Genomic DNA, 20,766 nt, shown 5'->3' with positions numbered 1-20,766 from the left:
GAGACTGAGATCTCTGTGGTTTGACACTCACCCTTACTCTGCCTGGTGCTCCCCATGGCTCCACTTACTACTGCTCCTCCACCCCTATTCTGCCCACTGCAGGGGTCCTCCTCTGCAGCCCAGGCCAGACTAACCGAGTCCACGTTTCCACGTTCCAGCCACTTGACCAGCCCTACCAGGACCTTTGGAAACCACCCCCACCCCCATCAGCCTGGGGAAGATTTAGGAGAATGTAGGTAGCCCCAGAGCTATCTTTTAAAGAAAAAACACATCTAGAACTTGCCACCAGTGAAAGGCTGTCTTGAGGACTGGAGGGACCGGAGATGATGTGTACAGCTGAAGCTCTGGAAAGCATGAACCAAGGAAAGGCCCCTAGCCCTTCACCTCTGTGCTTGAGCTCAGGGACAGCCCTGTGCTCAGCACCACTGCCACATAAAAAGACCAGTCTGATTTCTGTTCAAGTCATTTCTGAATTCTATTAAAATGTATAATCAGAGAACATGCAGGTAAGGGGCCCCACATCGCAGGTTTTTCCAGGAGTGTCTGGCGGGGGCAGCCCTAGACGGATTCAGCGAACAGTAGTTATACTTCCAGAAATGAATTCTTGGGCATGACTTGGACTAACATTAAAGACGTCCGTCTACACACGAATGGGAACTAACTTTTCGAAGGCAGCTTTTTATTCATCTCCGTTTGCTAAGCAGTTGGTCAAAGTGCTAGTAGCCAGAGTTGTTTGTCAGTGATTATTCCTCCTATGAAGGAATGAAGCCCCGAAAAGTGCATGCACAAAGGGCCGAAGGTCTGATTCTCGGGCAGATGCAAAGGTGGCATCCCAGCTGCCAGTGAGAACTAAAGATACTCCATCACAACCATGGAGAAGATCCAGAACAAAGAACTAGTGGGGTACAAAGGGTATTTTGATAACAAGAGGAAAGACATAATCTCTCCCTTAAGCAGCTCACATGATACTATGAAAGTGTGATTACCTTCCTTCTGCATGGGTTTATTTGTATGTAAAGCTGACTACATATGTATAAATACACATACTCAGGGGCAGACTATCGGTTCCATTCTTTCTGTTATTGTGTGTGCGTGCGTGTGTGTGTGCACGCAAGTATATGTCTGTGAGTGTTTAATGATTGTAATACCATTTTGAAAACTTAATATGTCTGACTTTCATTCCAGCAGCGTTGTGTTCAGGGTTGAATAGCAACTTCAACAAAATCCAAACAGTCAGCTCCTGCTAGGGGAATTAGGGTTTATGTTCAGTACAATAAATGATCCCAAGATAAATATATTTCTTTTTTTTTTAAATGCTGGATGGTGATGTATCATCTTTCCAATACAGAAATGGGGGAGTCTGGCTCTATTTAGTTTGTCTGATTGCTTTTAAGAGGGGGGACAGGTTGGCTCTGAAAAACTACGGTCACTATTCATTAAAGTGTCAATAATGCTTGGCCCAGGCATATCGACAGCGGATTAGCTTGGACTGAGTCTGTGTACAAGACCAGCGCCTTTTTTAGCCTAGCTTGTTTCCAGATCAATACACCCATCAGCATTCGAAAATTAGCCCAAGATGAGATTCCAATACTTGAGGTGGTGTGTCATGCTAAGAGGCCACCTAGCCAAGTCACAGATGTAAACACCTAGCTGGGGATTAGACATTTTCCATTAGCTTGGACATGAGCAAAGATCGATGTAGACCCCCTTGCTTCGCCCCTCCCACGTCTCTACCCCAACATGTGCTCCACTTCCCCTCTTGGAGCCTGTGTAAGACCTCTGGACTATAATTCCAGCCATTTGCTTCAATAAGCATTTATTAAATGTGCACTTTGGATCAGGCACTCTCCCAGGTACTTAGGGCAGGAATGTGTGGGTGTGCAGGTGTGTGTTTTGGGAGGGGAGAGCTTAAGAAAAAAAAAAATGACAAAAGCATGGTCTTTATTTTCAGGGAGGTTTCAGCATTTTCCACTATACCTTCCATATTCCAGTTCCAGAAAGGTCCTGCTTCCTAAAGTGAGTATCTGTACTAGTGAGCATTTGCTAACTTTTCTTTGTCAGTGCAGGGTATCCTGCTCTCGACAATAAGTGTGTGCAGGTCGGGGCATGAAAGGAGCAATGGGGATGGCTTCAGAAGCACCCCCTGGTAGAGATTACAGATGGTACCACTGGAGCAGTCCTCAAACTATTTTTCGGTCAACTATCCACCATAAAAAATGTATTTTGATTGATTGATTGATGATGGATTGATTGATATTTTTATTTTTTTAAGTAGGCCCCATGCCTGGCATGGAGCCCAGTGTGGGGCTTGAAGTCACAACGTTGAGATCAAGACCTGAGCTGAGATTGAGAGTCGGACGCTTAACTGACCGACCCACCAGGTCCCCTCAAAAATGTATTTTACATCAAAAACTTACACACCCTGAAACAAAAGTCCTATGGAATGATACTTATTCTGCTGTTTGTAATATGGTGATACCTTCTATGCAATTCCATCTCCTTTAAAAAATGTTATTTGTATCCAGCAGTTTGAAAAATATTCATTTATAGAACCAATTAATAGAAAAAGCCATCATAATTTCAGAGGAGTGAGAAAAAGAAATAAGAGCCACGCGGTGTGGCCAAGCTCTGGCCCAGCACTGAGGGGCTCCCATGTCCCTGTGGTCCTTGCTCAGAGCGAGGGCCACAGTTCCCTCGCTGTGGTGTGTCTCATCCCCGCTCACCTTGTCTCACCCTTCCCCAGCCTTCCTTCTCCAGCCACTTTCCTGCCCTTGTTTCTCTAGCCAAGCATCTGACAACCCCAGCACTTTTCCTTGGATGCCCTGACAAGGAGGGCCGGCCGAAGGAGGAGGAGCTTCCTGCCCTAGATACCATTCAGCTGGATGAAGGGAACTGGGAATCAGGCTGGGAAAGAGACCCCAGGAGAGGAGCCAGGCTCCACTCGCTACCCCGGGCTTCAGCTTCTGAGATAATAAAATGAGGTATTTGGTTCACTGTAAAAGAATTTTAAAAAGCTAAAAAGTATTGAAATATTAATTGTATAATTTTAACTCTTCATAAATATAGGAGATATCCACCACACAGAGACCAAGTGGGCATCAAATTAGGCATCTGCTGATTATATGTTGGAACCTTCATGAAAACAAAGTGAAAAAAAAATACATAGGATGGAGAATAATGGTTAGAAGCTTTTGCCTATGAGTTTAAGTCCTGACTTTAACATTTGCTAGCTGTGTGACTTTGGACAAGTTACTTAGTCTCTTTGACTTCTTCTTTTTGTTTTTTCCACCACAATTAATATTTCAAAACAAAAGTTCAACCTGGTGTATGAAAAAAATAAAAGGGGCCAAGACATGAAGGAATCACGAGGAGAAACATGAGATAATATGTAATTACAAATGTGAGTCTTACTTGCCCTAGGTTGTTCTATTCCCTTGAAATTAACTTCTGATACAAAAAAAATAAAAAATAAATGCTGCTAAAAAAAAAAAAGCTAAAAAGTAGTATCAGTATTAAAAAAATATTGATGGCTGACACTTAGACAGCTCTGTAGGTGCCAGGCCGGCTTCTAAGTGTCATGTAAAATTTAGCAAGCTCATCACATCAGTGACTCCGTTTTATAGAAGGAAACCCCGAAGCCCAGTCAGTAACTTGATCCAGGTCTCACAGCCCAAATGCGGCCAAGTCTGGTTCTGGGCTCTTCCTCCCTAATTAGGAACTGTCCACCATGGTAAAGTGTTGTCTGAATGTCCTGGGGCCAGTTCTGCTTCACCGGGAACAGGCAAGCACCATCCTCAGGGCCTGTGAAACATGGACAGGGCAGAACCAAGGGAAATGCAAAACCAAAACCAATACACAGGCCTCAAAAGCTGGGGGTGGGGGATGCAGAAAGAGCGGGCAGGAACTTGGGGTGCCACCAAACATGGAGAATCAGACACAGGTTATTAAAAGGGAGAAGTGGCATCCGAAACCCAGGGCTGGGAGATGAGAGACGCGAGCAAGCTGGAGACAGTGCGGGCGGCTGTGAAGGGCGTGTCCCAGGTGGGCGTTTAGAGCATCTGTGACGGGCTCTGCTTTCTTTGAAGGCTGTGGGAGGGTATGGCGTGTGTGTAGTGCTAGAAGAGCTAAAACACGGGTCTTAAAATAAAGCAAGCTTAGAACTGGATGGAACCTAAAAAAAAATCTTAAGAAGAGAAAAAAGCCAAGGAAAGCAATAATTAGAAGATAATTTTCTGAGAAAATATATTATTGGAACAAAAACAAAACAAAACAAAATCCTAGTCCTATTCAACAGGAAAACTTATTTCAAAAATTCAGCTTCTAACAGCAAAATGACAATTAGTTGTCTTGTCCTGGCCGGATAGAACAAACAGAACTCATCTCTGCTGAGGATCACAGGAAGAGTGTTCGACATGGGCTCTCCCAGCCACCTGCCCAGACCATCCAGCCAAGCCCCACCTACCTTGCACAATGAGGTGGACCCTCGAGGTCTTTGGGTGGTTGTCCGTCTGCACAGAGCAGGTATACGGGCCCTCGTCATACACATCCACGTTCTGGATCTCGATGCTGTACTGGGTTTGGGTGTTGCTCAGGAGGACCACGCGTGGGTCCAAGCACCACTTGTCATTCCCAGCGTAGAGGATGGTGCTGCGGTTTAGCCAGGCCACCCGGGTGACCCGGTTGTCAATTGTGCACCTGGAGGGAAAACAAGACGAGTAAGTCCAGGAAGCAGAGAGGAAGTGGGGACCATCAGAATCAGGTCTTCTTGCAATGAATTAGGATGACTTGTCACCATGCCCTGCCTTCACACTTCCTCCACCAGCCCCAATATACACACATACATTTCCTCTTTGATTGTCATGTGTGGCACTTTCTGGAACTGGGCAGCAGAAATCTTGTGGGATTAGAGCCGCAGAGCATTGGCTATCTGAGACTTCTGCGTCCTGAGCAGTTCAGTGCCTCTGAAACCACCTGAGCGAAGGACTACTCCCATCGTCATAACCATTCAATAGTTATAACAGGAGGCATCTTTCAGACCCAGAATGGCTAGACCCTCAGAGCACCATCAGCTCTCCCTTTGCATGAGAATTCCCATGCTGTAGGTATTTGGGGAGTACTAAGTCATCCAGTACTTACAACAGCCCTATGAGCAAGGTTCTGTCGGTTAAAGGAACAGAAGAACAAAGAAACTAAATATTTCTCCCAAGCCACACAGATAATATGTGCTAGATCAGAGAGATCCAGATTTTAACTACTAAACATTATCTCAGAATAGCGAATTCTAACAGAAGGCTTCTGAAGTCAAAACTAAATATGGACCACCACCATTGCTATTTGTCTTCATTATAGCCGGGGGCAGAAATGTTCAATTACTGAGAGACTAAAGGCATTTTCCAAAATCTCAAAACTGTTTGCACATGTAAAAATAGATTTTGTCTTTTTTATTTTTGCATCTGGAGTCCCCAAATTGTGGAAGCTTCCTTCTCTTTCCTTACACTTTCACATCTCCCAGCTTCTCTCGCCAAGCCCTAATCACATCTCTCTGTCTGTATTCATTTCCCTCTCTCAATACACCAAGTATGTTCTATGGCCTTAGGCGAAATTCACAAACACAGTGTCCTGATCCTAACTATAATGCTGGAAATAGCAATGTAGCTCAGTACATATAATGATGCCTCAAATTTATACATTCTTTTGCAGTGTACAAAATGCTTTTACATCCACACTGTCTCTTTTGATTCTTGCAGCAAATCTGTGAAGTAGATGAAATTAACCATTCTCTATTTTAAAGATCAGGACTCCAGTATTTGGAATGGTCTGGTGACTGGGAAGTGACAGATATCTCAGCCAGGACATCTGTCTAATTCCTGGTCCCGTGCGCTCCTCAGAATGTGCAAAGGGGGATTTTTCAGTGGGAGGGATGACTGACCCTGCTGAGTTCTCAAAATGGTCTGTGACCATAAAAAACATAAGAACTGCCGCTGAGCACACCAGCTTCCCCGGGCGGTCCTTCTCGAGATGAGATATCCTGTATCGTGCCTTCTTTCCGCTTGTACTTGTGTAAATGTCACAGGATCACTGCAGGGCCACTCAGGCACAGGTGGGGAGCCTTGCTGAGAATGCCTGTAGGGAAAGCTGCTCCACCAGAAACATCTTTGCTCTGGTGTCCAGCAAGTTCTGTGCTGTTCATTGTGTTTCCCGGACAATGCAGGACGGAAATGACTTTACTAGGGAAAGATCAAGGGAATGGGCCACTTGCATCAGAATCGCATGAGGGGTTTGTCATAGGTGTTTAGTCTCACCTCCTATCCTACTGATTCAGTCTTTGGGTATCCAGAAATAAGAACTTCTAACAATAGCCCAGTTGGGTCATAGACCTACCAAAGTTTGAAAAACACTTGTGCAGAGCCGTGTGTCTGGGATCAGCTACATAATTTGGGGGGCTCAGTATAAAATGAAAAGGCAGAGCTCATTGTTCAAGAATTGTTAAGAATTTCAAGATATTGAAAGGAGAGCATTTAACCATGTGCAGGATCCTTCTGAGTGCAGGGCTCTGTGTGAAAAAATACATACTCTGAGTGGATCTTGGACTTTATTGTGCTTAACGCTTCTTGGGAATCTTATTAAGATGCATGCACTGATTTGGTAGGTCTGGGGTGGGTCCTGAGAGTCTGCACTTGTAGTAAGCTCTCAAGTGACGCCAATGTTGCTGACTCTAGACCATTCCTTAAGTAACATAAATCTAGAGGTGAAACATATGAACCTTGAGGGTGGGGAAGCACTGAGCTAGCACCTCACTACGTGGAAGTGTGGTCAGAAAACCAGCAGATCACCATCCTATGGTAGCCTGGTAGAAATGAAGAAATTCTGGCCCCATCCCAGATGCAATGAATTAGGATGTGCATTTTAATAGTATCTCTAGGTAACTAGAGTACACGCAAAGTTTGGGCTGGTCTAGAATGTACTTCACGACTGCCTCTGGCTTTGATGACAATACCCAGAATACTCTGAGAGTGAATGAGAGGAGAGAAGTACAGCCAACAGAGGAAGCACCTGATGCCATCCCTTCCCTTAGGTTCCTCACAGACTTCCCTAATGTTCCTCCTCTCAGGCTGCCTCACCTGGAATGTGGACTCGGAACCACAGTGGTTTGAAATCCCTGAAGAACAACACACTCCAGAGCATACATTACTAGTAACCCACTGGTAAATGTCATTTGTCTTAATTACCTTAATGGTAGTCCCTGCTCTAAATTGTGCTTGGGGGAATGCCTGGGTGGCTCAGTCAGTTGAGCATCCGACTCTTGATTTCGGCTCAGGTCATGATCTCAGGGTCGTGAGATTGAGCCCCACTTCGGGCTCTGCACTGAGCGCGGAGCCTGTTTAAGATTCTTTCTCTTCTGGGTCGGCGGAGCAAGATGGCAGAGGAGTAGGAGACCTGGATTTTGTCTGGTCTCAGGAATTCAGCCCAATAGGAATCAAACCATTCTGAACACCTACGAACTCAACAGGAGATCGAAGAAGAGAGTAGCAACAACTCTCTGAACAGAGAAGCGACCACTTACTGGAAGGTAGGACGTGCGGAGAAGTGAATCCGAGGCGATATTCGGTAGGATAGACAGCGGGGGAGGGGGCCTCCGTCGGCCGCTTCTGGCAAGTGATAGAGCCACAGAGCACAAAATCGGAACTTTTAGAAGCCGGCTCCGCTAAGGGACATCACTCCAGTGGCTAAGCGGGGGGGGGGGGGCACACTCGTGGGACAATGTGGTCTCAGGACCCTCGGGGTCACAGAAAGACCGGGGGTGTTTGAGTGCGGCAGAGCTCCCAGGTATCGGAGCGGGGAAGCCGGCTGCAGAGATGGAGCTGAGGCGCGGGCTCTCAGCTCGGAGTTGCCATAAACTGTGATCCGCGGCCCAGTCGGGCCACTGCTCCTCCAGCAGGGACCCAACAGCAGCAGAGCCCGGGAGACTCCCCTTCCTCCCCCGGGAGGAGCAGCGCGGGAACGCACCGCAGGGATCTGCTGGGTTTGGAGACTCCACACGGGGTCGGGTGCCAGACATAGAAACACTCGGTCACAGGCCGGGTGAGCATGGAGTGCGGCCGGAGACCGGGGACACAGGAGTGACTGCTTTTCTCTGGGGACACACTGAGGAGTGGGGCCCCGAGTTCTCAGCTCCTCTGGGTGGAGATCGGGAGGCCACCATTTTCACCCTGGTCCTCCAAAGCTGTACCGAGCGCTTGCAGGGAACAAAAGCTCCTGAGAGCAAACCCGAGCAGCTTGCTTAGCCCTGACCGACAAGGGTGGGGCAATTCCACCTCCGGCAAAGACTTTTGGGAACCATGGCAACAGGCCCCTCCCCCAGAAGATCAGCACGAACAGCCAGCAAGCCAAGACCAAGTATACCGATCAAGAAGAACGGGAGAACTCCAGCGCTAGGGGAATACTGCACATAGAATTCATGGCTTTTTTTTACCATGATTCATTAGTTTTTCAAAGTTAATTTTTTTAACTGTTTTTTTTTAACTTTTTCTTTTTCCCTTTTTCAACCAACATCTTATCAATCCCTTTTTTTAAAAAAACATTTTTTATTTTTCATTTTTAGAGTCATATTTTATTCCTTCATAGTAGTTACCCTTATTTTTGGCATATAAGTTGTTCTCTCTTTAAAATTTTGAGATACAGCTTCTTCTAACAGATCGAAATATACCCTAAATCACTGGTGTATGGCTTTGTTCTAGTCTCCTGCCTGATCACATTCTCTCCCTTTTTTTTTTTTAATTTTCTTCTTTCTTTTTTCAAACAACTTCTTATTGTATCAATTCCTTTTATACAATCTTTTATAATTTTCATCTTTATAGTCATCTTCCATCCCTTCATTGTATCAACCCTTATTTTGTACATATATAAGTCTTTCTTCCTTTAAAATTTTGGTAGGCACTTTTTTCTAACAGACCAAAATACGCCCAAAATCTAGTGTGTGGCACTGATCTATGCAATAGCCTGATCATATTTGATCATATTCGGGTTTTTTTGTATTGTTCTGTTTTGTTTTTTCCTTTTTCTTTTTTTTCTTTCTTTCTTTCTTTTCTCTTTCTTTTTTCTTTCTTTCCTTTTCTTTTCCCCTGGTTTCAGGTCTTTTCTGATTTGTGTAGAGTATATTTGCTGGGGACGTTGTTAACCTGTTAGCATTTTGTTCTCTCATTCATCTATTCTCCTCTGGACAAAATGACAAGACGAAAAAAATCACCTCAGCAAAAAGAACAAGAGATAGTACCGTCAGCCAGGGATGTACTCAATACGGACATTAGTACGATGTCAGACCTAGAGTTCCGAATCATGACTTTAAAGATACTAGCTGGGGTTGAAAAAAGTGTGGAAGTTATTAGAGAAACCCTTTCTGGAGAAATAAAAGAACTAAAATCTAACCATGTCTAAATCAAAAAGGCTATTAATGAGGTGCAATCAAAAATGGGGGCGCTAACTGCTAGGATAAATGAGGCAGAAGAGAGAATCAGGGATATAGAAGACCAAATGATGGAAAATAAAGAGGTTGAGAAAAAGAGAGAGAAACAACTACAGGATCACGAGGGCAGAATTCGAGAGATAAGCGATACGATAAGATGAAACAACATTAGAATAATTGGGATCCCAGAAGAAGAAGAAAGAGAGAGAGGGGTAGAAGGTATACTGGAGCAAATAACAGCAGAGAACTTCCCTAATGTGAGGAAGGAAACAGGCATCAAAATCCAGGAGGCACAGAGAACCCCTCTCGAAATCAATAAAAATAGGTCAGCACCCCGACATCTAATAGTAAAACTTACGAGTCTCAGAGACAAAGAGAAAATCCTGAAAGCAGCTCGGGAGAAGAGATATATAACCTACATTGGCAACAGACCTATCCACAGAGACCTGGCAGGCCAGAAAGGATTGCATGATATCTTCAAAGCACTAAATGAGAAAAATATGCAGCCAAGAATATTATATCCAGCTAGGCTCTCATTGAAAATTGAAGGAGAGATTAAAAGCTTCCAGGACAAACAAAAACTAAAGGAATTTGCAAACACGAAACCAGCCCTCCAAGCAATATGAAAGGGGTCCTCTAAGCAAAGAGAGAGCCTAAAAGCAGCACAGATCAGAAAGGAACAGAGACAATATACAGTCACAGTCACCTTACAGGCAATACAATGGCACTAAATTCATATCTTTCAATAGTTACCCTGAATGTAAATGGGCTCAATGCCCCAATCAAAAGACACAGGCTATCAGATTGGATTAAAAAACAAGACCCATCAATATGCTGTCTGCAAGAGACTCATTTTAGACCCAAAGACACCCCCAGATTGAAAGTGAGGGGGTGGAAAACCATTTGCCACACTAATGGACATCAAAAGAAAGCTGGGGTGGCAATCCTTATATCAGACAAATTAGATTTTAAAACAAAGACTGTAATAAGAGATGAGGAAGGACACTATATCCTACTTAAAGGGTCTATCCAACAAGAAGATCTAACAATTGTAAATATCTATGCCCCTAATATGGGAGCAGCCAATTATATAAGGCAATTAATAACAAAAGTGAAGAAACACATTGACAACAATACAATAATAGTGGAGGACTTTAACACCCTCCCCCCGACTGAAATGGACAGGTCATCTAAGCAAAAGATTAACAAGGAAATAAAGACTTTAAATGACACACTGGACCAAATGGACTTCACAGACTTCAGAACATTTCATCCCAAAGCAACGGAAGACACATTCTTCTCTAGTGCCCATGGAACATTCTCCAGAATTGATCACATCCTAGGTCACAAATCAGGTCTCAACTGCTACCAAAAGATTGGGAATATTCCCTGCATATTTTCAGACCACAATGCTTTGAAACTAGAACTCAATCACAAGAGGAAAGTCGGAAAGAACTCAAAGACATGGAGGCTAAAGAGCATCCTACTAAAGTATGAATGGGTCAACCAGGAAATTAAAGAAGAATTAAAAAAAATTCATGGAAACCAATGAAAATGAAAACACAACTGTTCAAAATCTTTGGGATACAGCAAAGGCAGTCCTGAGAGGAAAGTATATAGCAATACAAGCCTTTCTCAAGAAACAAGAAAGGTCTCAAATACACAACCTAACCCTACACCTAAAGGAGCTGGAGAGAGAACAGCAAATAAAGCCTAAACCCAGCAGGAGAAGAGAAATAATAAAGATCAGAGCAGAAATCAATGAAATAGAAACCAAAAGAACAGTAGAACAGCTCAACGAAACTAGGAGCTGGTTCTTTGAAAGAATTAACAAGATTGAAAACCCCTGGCCAGACTTATCCAAAAGAAAAGAGAAATGACCCAAATCAAGAAAATCATGAATGAAAGAGGAGAGATCACAACCAACACCAGAGAAATACAAACAATTATAAGAACATATTATAAGCAACACTATGCCAGCAAATTAGATAACCTGGAAGAAATGGGTGCATTCCTAGAGATGTATCAAGTACCAAAATTGAACCAGGAAGAAATAGAAAACCTGAACAGACCTATAACCACTAAGGAAATTGAAGCAGTCATCAAAAATCTCCCAACAAACAAAAGCCCAGGGCCAGAGCGCTTCCCAGGGGAATTCTTTCAGACGTTTAAAGAAGAATTAATACCTATTCTCCTGAAACTGTTCCAAAAAATAGAAATAGAAGGAAAATTTCCAAACTCATTTTATGAGGCCACCATTACCTTGATCCCAAAACCAGACAAGGACCCCATCAAAAAGGAGAATTACAGACCAATATCCTTGATGAATATGGATGCAAAAATTCTCACCAAAATACTAGCCAATAGGATCCAACAGTACATTAAAAGGATTATTCACCATGACCAAGTGGGATTTATCCCTGGGCTGCAAGGCTGGTTCAACATCCGCAAATCAATCAACGTGATACGATACATTAACAAAAGAAAGAACAAGAATCATATGCTCCTCTCAATAGATGCAGAAAAAGCATTTGACAAAGTACAGCATCCTTTCTTGATCAAAACTCTTCAGAGTATAGGGATAGAGGATACATACCTCAATATCATAAAAGCCATCTATGAAAAACCTACACCGAATATCATTCTCCCCCATTTCCCCTAAGGTCAGGAACACGGCAGGGATGTCCACTATCACCACTGCTATTCAACACAGTATTAGAAGTCCTAGCCACAGCAATCAGACAACAAAAAGCAATCAAAGGCATCCAAATCGGCAAGGAGGAAGTCAAACTCTCACTCTTTGCAGATGATATGATACTGTATGTGGAAAACCCAAAAGATTCCACCCCAAAACTGCTAGAACTCATACAGGAATTCAGTAAAGTAGCAGGATATAAAATCAATGCACAGAAATCAGTGGCATTCCTATTCACCAACAAGACAGAAGAGAGACAAATCAAGGAGTCGATCCCATTTACAATTGCACCCAAAACCATAAGGTACCTAGGAATAAATCTAACCAAAGAGGCAAAGGATCTGTACTCAGAAAACTATAAAATACTCATGAAAGAAATTGAAGAAGACACAAAGAAATGGAAAAACTTTCCATGCTCATGGATTGGAAGAAAAAACATTGTGAAGATGTCAATGCTACCTAGAGCAATCTACACATTCAATGCAATCCCCATCAAAATACCATCCACTTTTTTCAAAGAAATGGAACAAATAATCCTAAAATTTGTATGGAACGAGAAGAGACCCCGAATAGCCAGAGGAATATTGAAAAAGAAAAGCAAAGCCGGTGGCATCACAATTCCGGACTTCCAGCTGTATTAAAAGCTGTCATCATCAAGACAGTATGATACTGGCACAAAGACAGACACATAGATCAATGGAACAGAATCGAGAGCCCAGAAATGGACCCTCAACTCTATGGTCAACTCATCTTTGACAAAGCAGGAAAGAATGTCCAATGGAAAAAAGACGGTCTCTTCAACAAATGGTGTTGGGAAAATTGGACAGCCACATGCAGAAGAATGAAACTGGACCATTTCCTTACACCACACACAAAAATAGACTCCAAATGGTTGAAAGACCTAAACGTGAGACAGGAGTCCATCCAAATCCTAAAGGAGAACACAGGTAGCAACCTATTCGACCTCAGCCGCAGCAACTTCTTCCTAGAAACATCACCAAAGGCAAGGGAAGCAAGGGCAAAAATGAACTATTGGGATTTCATCAAGATAAAAAGCTTTTGCACAGCAAAAGAAACAGTCCACAAAACCAAAAGACAACCGACAGAATGGGAGAAAATATTTGCAAATGACTTATCAGATAAAGGGCTAGTATCTAAAATCTATAAAGAACTTATCAAACTCAACACCCAAAGAACAAATAATCCAATCAAGAAATGGGCAGAAGACATGAACAGACATTTTTCCAAAGAAGACATCCAAATGGCCAACAGACACACGAAAATGTGCTCAACATCGCTCGGCATCAGGGAAATCCAAATCAAAACCTCAATGAGATACCACCTCACACCCGTCAGAATGGCTAAAATTAACAAGTCAGGAAACGACAGTTGTTGGCGGGGATGCGGAGAAAGGGGAACCCTCCTACACTGTTGGTGGGAATGCAAGCTGGTGCAGCCACTCTGGAAAACAGTATGGAGGTTCCTCAAACAGTTGAAAATAGAGCTACCGTACGATCCAGCAATTGCACTACTGGGTATTTATCACAAAGATACAAATGTAGGGATCCGAAGGGGTACGTGCACCCCGATGTTTATAGCAGCAATGTCCACCATAGCCAAACTGTGGAAAGAGCCAAGATGTCCATCGAGAGATGAATGGATAAAGAAGTGGTGGTATATATACACAATGGAATATTATGCAGCCATCAAAAGGAGTGAGATCTTGCCATTTGCAATGATGTGGTTGGAACTGGAGGGGGTTATGCTGAGTGAAATAAGTCAATCAGAGAAAGACATGTATCATATGACCTCACTGATATGAGGAATTCTTAATCTCAGGTAACAAACTGAGTGTTGCTGGAGTGGTGGGGGTGGGAGGGATGGGGCGGCTGGGTGATAGACATTGGGGAGGGTATGTGCTATGGTGAGCACTGTGAATTGTGCAAGACTGTTGAATCACAGGTCTGTACTTCTGAAACAAATAATGCAACATATGTTAAGAAAAAAGAAAAAGAAGAAGATAGCAGGAGGGGAAGAATGAAGGGGAGTAAGTCAGAGGGGGAGACGAACCATGAGAGACGATGGACTCTGAAAAACAAACTGAGGGTTCTAGAGGGGAGAGGGGTGGGGGGATGGGTTAGCCTGGTGATGGGTATTAAAGAGGGCACGTTCTGCGTGGAGCACTGGGTGTTATGCACAAACAATGAATCATGGAACACTACATCAAGAACTAATGATGTAATGTATGGTGATTAACATAACAATAAAAAAAGATTCTTTCCCTTCCTCTGCTTGGCCCCTCCCCACTCTGCCCCACTCGCTCTCTCTCTCTTTCTAAAATAAATAAATAAATAAATCCTTAAAAAATAAATTTTGCTTGGATCCCAGCAGAGAAACTATGAAATTCATATTCCTGGCTAATGTTTATTGAACACATTTTATTGTACGGTTGCTGCTACACAAGCCTATTATATAGATTACATTACCATCTCAAAAATGTGATGGGTTCACTTATTAATGCCAGTTTACAGATGGGAGTTAAATCAAGTTAAAAAATATCCAAATTGAAAAAAATACCCAAATTGATTAGAATCACTGTGATATTAAGTTGCAGAGTCAGGATTCAGACCCAGCTTTATTTTATTTTGTTTCAAATTCAGTGTTTTTGAATGTCCTTATAAGCCCTCCCCAACACCCTCCAACATTTAAATTCAGTGTGCATCAGAATCATCTGGAAGCCCTGATAAAGTACGGATTGCTGGCCCCTCCCTGATCTGGAGACCACATCCTGAAATCCATTAATTTAGACATCTGGTTTCTGGTGAAATGAGAACTGCAGAGCGAGCGGGCACTAGGAAATGACCCTTGTTTGAAATAGTTTTCCATTACTTTACGGGAGAGAACTTCCTTGTAAATGGTATGTTCTGGGAAGCCAGAGCTGAGGCCCAGCTATGTGCTCCCCCAGCAGCTAAAAAGGAACCAGACACCAGGTGAATGGCCAGCCGTGGTGCAGGAAGTTCTGATCAACACCCTCTACAAGGCTTGAATAATTGTTTTTGATGCCCACAGTGGGGGCATCTCAGCCTCTTGATGAATCCGAGAGGACTGTCCTGGGCTTCCTGTGTCTAATTATTGGGAACTGACTGCCACAAAGTAGTCTCACTGCTCTGTACCGTGCTTCCAGGGCCAAAGATGTTCATTTGCAGATACGCTAACGCTGCGAACGCAGACAATTTCCAACCCGGTTATGCGGCCCCTGTGATATACTACACTGAGAAGCTGGCATAGCTTCAGCTGTGGTTTTGGGCACATCGAAGGTCATGTTTAAACGTCCAAACTGTCACTGCTGGATATCAGTCTTGCTGAGCCTCCACGGCACTACTGCCGGCTTCTGCAGAGATGGATCACAAAGGTAACTTGGCAGCCAACTACTGTCACCTCCTCATTCCTGTCCCCAACTATATGTCTCATTTATTGAGTTTCCACAACAATGCAGAGGAGACAATTCTCCCAGGTTAAAAAAAAAAAAAGTAAAAGCAAGCATAATTGTTCCCTCAGAATGCCCTGGTTGGCGGGGAGTCGGTAGAAGATTGGGGTGGGAAATTCCGTCAACAGGCTCCCTTCTTTGCAGAGATGGCCCTTAACATAATTCTACAAAGTGACTCCTCAAACACACCGTGGTATTTCATGTCCTTCAGGAAGGTAATTGACTGTATGATTAAATGGGAAGTAGGGAAGACTTCATACTCAACCTTCCCTAATCCAAGCAAGTACAGCTGGGGATGGCCACTTGTCATCAGGAAATAGCCACAGGTCAGGAAGAGACAGACCAGCAAGGGGGAAGGAGAGACAGAAAGAGTTGAAAGTGCCCTGTCCAAACCTTGAAATCTTCTCACTTTTTTTTTAAAGATTTATTTATTTATTTGAGAGAGAGAGAGAAAGCCGGGGGATGGGCAGAGGGAGAGGGAGGGAGAGAATCTCAAGCTGATTCCCCACTGAGTGTGGAGCCCAGCACGAGGTTCAGTCTCATGACCCTGAGATCATGATCTGAGCCAAAATCAAGAGTGGGATGCTCAACCAACTGAGCCACCCAGGTGCCGCGCCTCTCACTTTTTCCCCAAATTCTTGAGATACACTAAGCTCCCAACCCAAGCATCCTCTCCACCCGTACTGCCAGACATACAAAGAGAAACAACCTTTGCAGACCTAAGCCTTCTGGATTGAGCCCTGGAACTCCCAATTCCCCAACTCCAAACATCTCCACTCTGAAAGCTTCCTGTCCTCCAGCCTCAATGGCTGCTCTTGCTTTCATCCTCCAGCCCTCTGGCCAGTGGCCATCAGCCTTCAGCGTTTGTGTAAATGGCCTTCCCTTCCCATCAGGTCTGTGGAACACCTCCCATGTATGGTCCCCATGGACAGTTCATGGCCTGACCTATGCAATATCCTGGCAGAATCCAGACAGACAGATAGACAGAGCCTATTCGAGATGCTTGTTTATCATTTCACTGATGAGCCACAGTGCTCTTATCAGTCTGCATGTCTGTCTGCACCCTGCTCCTTGGAGAAATTTCTTCTTAAAGAGAGCAAGCCTGGTCTATTTGAACCGAGAACATCCAGGGTGTGCAGCTTGCATGAATGTGCAATGTATTTTCTTTAATGATGAAAAGGTTCATGTGTAGTTGACCAGAAGAAGACCAGCCACACATGCCCGTGCTGGACCTCGCACCTGAGCACACTGTACGGCAGAGAAAGCTGTCACACCTGTCATTTTCTGCAGCTACACCAATTGTGCCAAAGCTCTAAAAATGAAGCCCTCTATGTCCTTCATCTCTTGCTGATGAATAGTGGCTTTATTACACTTGCTGCATTTATACATTGAGGAATAGGAAAAAATGATTAAGCAAGCCCAGGATGAGGGGCTGCAGAGATAAAACCATAAAAGTATGAACTCAGGGCCTCAAGCTACTTTTGGATCTGGAAGGAAATGAGAAAGGGAGGGAGACAGTGAGTGTGTGTCTAGAAATTGGAAGAAAAATAGAGAAAAAGCATCTGCTTGGAAACTTCTAAGGACAGACAAAGAGAGTGTTGAAATAAAGAGAAGGATTATTGAAGAAAGAGAAAAATCCAGGCTTGGCCTTTCTTAAACACACCTGCCTATAGATCTGAGGACTATAATGGATCCAGACAGTGGGTAATCCAACCATTCCTTCTATCAAATGGTCCTTTAACTGCTTTTGAAAAGCAACACGTCTCAAGCAACGCTTGAGACTACAGTAAAATAAGAGCTTCCGCCCTTCACAGCACCTGGTCACAATCTCCTCTTATTGCATAGAAATGCTCCAGCTGCACCTAAATTTGGTTCCTCTGAGCATTTGGCTGGTGCCCTGCTCCTCCCTGCAAGCTTCACAGAGAATCATTGCGATGTGGATGACTGAGAAATACCACCACCCAATCCCATGGAGTTGGCATGGGCGTCTTCCAGACCTGTTCTTGGGGGGAAACCAACAAACAGACAAACTAAGATGCTTCATCACCGACCTGCTGAAAATTCAGACATCACTGGTACCTCAGCTCTTTATTGCAGAAGGCTTCCCTAGTGGGGTTGCTAATTTTGCCCCTACTAGAGTCTAAACTCAGGTTGATGTTTATAAAATTGTTTTGGATCATAATGAGACAAAAAACACTAACTTAACATTAAGTTCACACTGGCCTTGAATCCCTCAACTACGACTGTTTTTGCTTAACATTCAAAAGAAAAACAGATACATGCTAGGAAATCTTTCTTAGTTATGAAGGTGACAAAGCTGTCCATGCCATGCCTGGGTAGAAGCAGAAGTCTTAGAAGAGAGGGTAAAGGACTGGGGGTAAAACCCAGCTGTGCACATGCCGCCCTGCAAGTTCACACTGCTGGCAGGTCGCTGTGGTCTAAGGGAGGAGGTGGAGAGAGGCAAGAGGACAAGTTCTGAACTCAGACTGCTGGAATCAAAGTCCCAGGTCTGGGCTTATTGCCTCTCAATAAGCCCTCTGAGCCTCTCTGAGTTTCATTGCACTCATCTGCAATGGAAATAACATTTTCTCCTGCATGTGGTTAATGAGATTGAATGGAACCACGCATGCAAGTGCATTGCTTTGCATGTAGTTGAAACTCCACAAACAATGCGACTCTACAGTCTATCGTATATACTGCTCTCCCATCTTCCATGCATGTATGTTGCTTCACTACTAGAGGGTAAGTTCTTGAAAACAAGGGCCATGCCTTATTTTTCTCATGTGCCCCTACACGACATCCTGTTGAGTACAGAGTAAGCATTCAATAACTATCTGTTGAGGGATTAAATTTGTTTAAAATCTCTCACCTTCCACAAACTCCTGAGAAGTAAAAGATCATGGAGCCTGTGTCCAGAAGAGCCCCAGGCTGTGAGGGTTCACTACTCTGCCTGCATTTACAATAAAAAATGCACACAACTCCACTGATGCACGCTCACTCTTTGAGGGCATCAAAACAGTGGAGTCTATCACCTCCTACTTCTCTAATGTCTTGAAGATAAATCCAGAAGGCTTGGCTTTGTGGACCTCTAAGAAGTGAAGTGTTCCCCATAAGAACACCTATCCATCCGTCCTTCCTGTCCAAGTCAAATAAAGTAACACCATCTCAAAACAAACTGCTGAGCTAGGTGGGCCATGACTTGTCTGAAATGAATGGCACAACATTTTGATTTGTGCCGGCGGCAAAAACCCAACGCTAACTCAGATGCTAAAGGGGGCTTGGGACTACCCAGTAGGTCATACCACGTTTCTAAGCCACAGCTCCCACAAGCCATTTCCTTACTCAATAGCTGTGTCACACGCATGTAGCAATGTGGGAGATGCGTCATTTTGATCTTGTCATACAACCCGTGGACAAAAGCAATAGAGCCTTTTTTTTTTTTTCCGTAGGTTACCAAAGCCAAACAGCCAGGAAGATTTTTTTTTTTCTCATTCCTTTTCCTGACATATGCAAAATTGTCCAAACATAGAGGAGGGTCCCCTGAACGCCTTGGTAAAAACCAACATTCTCTAGGCGAGGGAGCCCAGAAGTACTGAGGGCCAGTTTAGCGGAAATTCACCCTGGACTTCATCTGCTATTTGAAACTTGGGCTTCAGCGAATGATCTCCTGCAAAGCCCCATCTCACCTTCCACCCCCACTGCTTTAGGCAAGACATGTATCATGTATATTGGACTACTTCTTACTGTTACCTACATGCACTCTGTTCGCATGCATTAGGATTCAAAAACACACTGTATTTGGAATGCCCTTCCTCATTGTGTGTTAGATAAATTCCTATCCCCTATCAAGGCCAATTTTAAATATTATTTTGTATCCCCACTACCTCTCCTCTGCAAAAATGTTTAATCCCTCATGAATGATCTCTAGACATATTTTTATCCTGGTGTGTATTTCTGTTTATGGTCCATTTTTCCTGTGACAGGTGGAGTCTGGGAAGGCAGGAAGTATATATTTGTTTCTTTATTCCCAGGACTCCTGATTACTTTCAGGGCAATTTGGATCTTGTGAGAGTCAGGGTGGCTGTTGGGGTGAGAAGGCCCTTGCTAAATACAAGATGGCAGGCACAGCGTTTCAGGCAGAGGGAAGAGCATGAGCAAAGCACATTGGAGCTTTAAAAATTCCTGGCATTTTCTGCTTGTGAGACTTTCAAGGTCTTGATTATATCTCATTCTCAGTGGGCAGTACTGTGCGGTAGGTAGGGGCACAAGTTTTGGAACCAGACAGCCCTGAGTCTGAATTTTGGCTTTGCCACTCTTTGAAATTCGGCATTCTCAACTGTGAAATAAAGATATCTAAACCTAAAAAAACAAAAACAAAAACAAAAACAAAACACACATGTATCTAAGACAAATGTTTAAAGGTGTTTTGTTGAAGCATTTATTCTCATAGTAAAAGAGTCGAAATAACCTGTGTGACTATGGTTAACCAATAAAATACAGCATCATTCGACCATAAAGAAAGTGATATTAATCCTTCTGTAGAATGATTCAAATAAAGCCAAACTTCATTAAAAAAAAAAATTCCTGGCATGTTTGCAGAAGGTTGGAAATTTGGACTCAGCGAGGTCTGTGGCTTTGGTAGAAGAGAAAAGTTAGGGAGAATGAGGCCAGTGAGTGAGTGTACTGCTATTCTGTGTCCCCTCCATCCACCGCAGACTGACCAATCTGGATCACATCAATAGGGTCCCCTGTCCTCCAGCTTCCCATTGGATTTGGCTGATGAGAATCAGTGGCAGGAGAGGGGCCGGAGGAGGTAGGAGAGAGGCTGCCACAGGTGTTCAAAGTCGCTCTGTCAAGGATGACCGCCTGTGGCATGTGGACCTCCCCACCAGCCCTCACTCTCTGGTGGGAGCTGTGGCACCCTCCTCTGTATCCCTTCAGCCCTGCGGGTGTTAAAGATGCCTTCCTGTACTAGTCCTGCGGTGCGGACTCTCCCCCGTACCCTTCCTACACTTTGGCTCCACCTTGGCAAATATCCACTTTATTAAACTCTCCCCAAATTACTCAATTTGAGCATGCCATCCTTTTTCCCTGCAGGAACCCTGACTTCTGTAGGTAGAT

General features: G+C 43.8%; 1 protein-coding gene across 9 annotated transcripts in view; it reads right to left on the bottom strand.

Annotated features, from left to right (window-relative positions):
- Positions 1-20,766, bottom strand: part of NTM (neurotrimin) — a 948,438-nt gene that overhangs the window by 166,691 nt on the left and 760,981 nt on the right. For all 9 annotated transcript variants that reach the window (XM_027580143.2, XM_027580137.2, XM_027580141.2 and 6 more), the window contains one exon: positions 4,463-4,695. In XM_027580143.2, the coding sequence (XP_027435944.1) occupies positions 4,463-4,695 (233 nt within the window). The remainder of the gene's footprint in view (positions 1-4,462; positions 4,696-20,766) is intronic.

Source organism: Zalophus californianus, chromosome 11, assembly GCF_009762305.2.
Source record: "Zalophus californianus isolate mZalCal1 chromosome 11, mZalCal1.pri.v2, whole genome shotgun sequence".
NCBI classification, from domain to species: domain Eukaryota; kingdom Metazoa; phylum Chordata; class Mammalia; order Carnivora; family Otariidae; genus Zalophus; species Zalophus californianus.
This window is presented reverse-complemented; position numbering and strand designations above follow the sequence as displayed.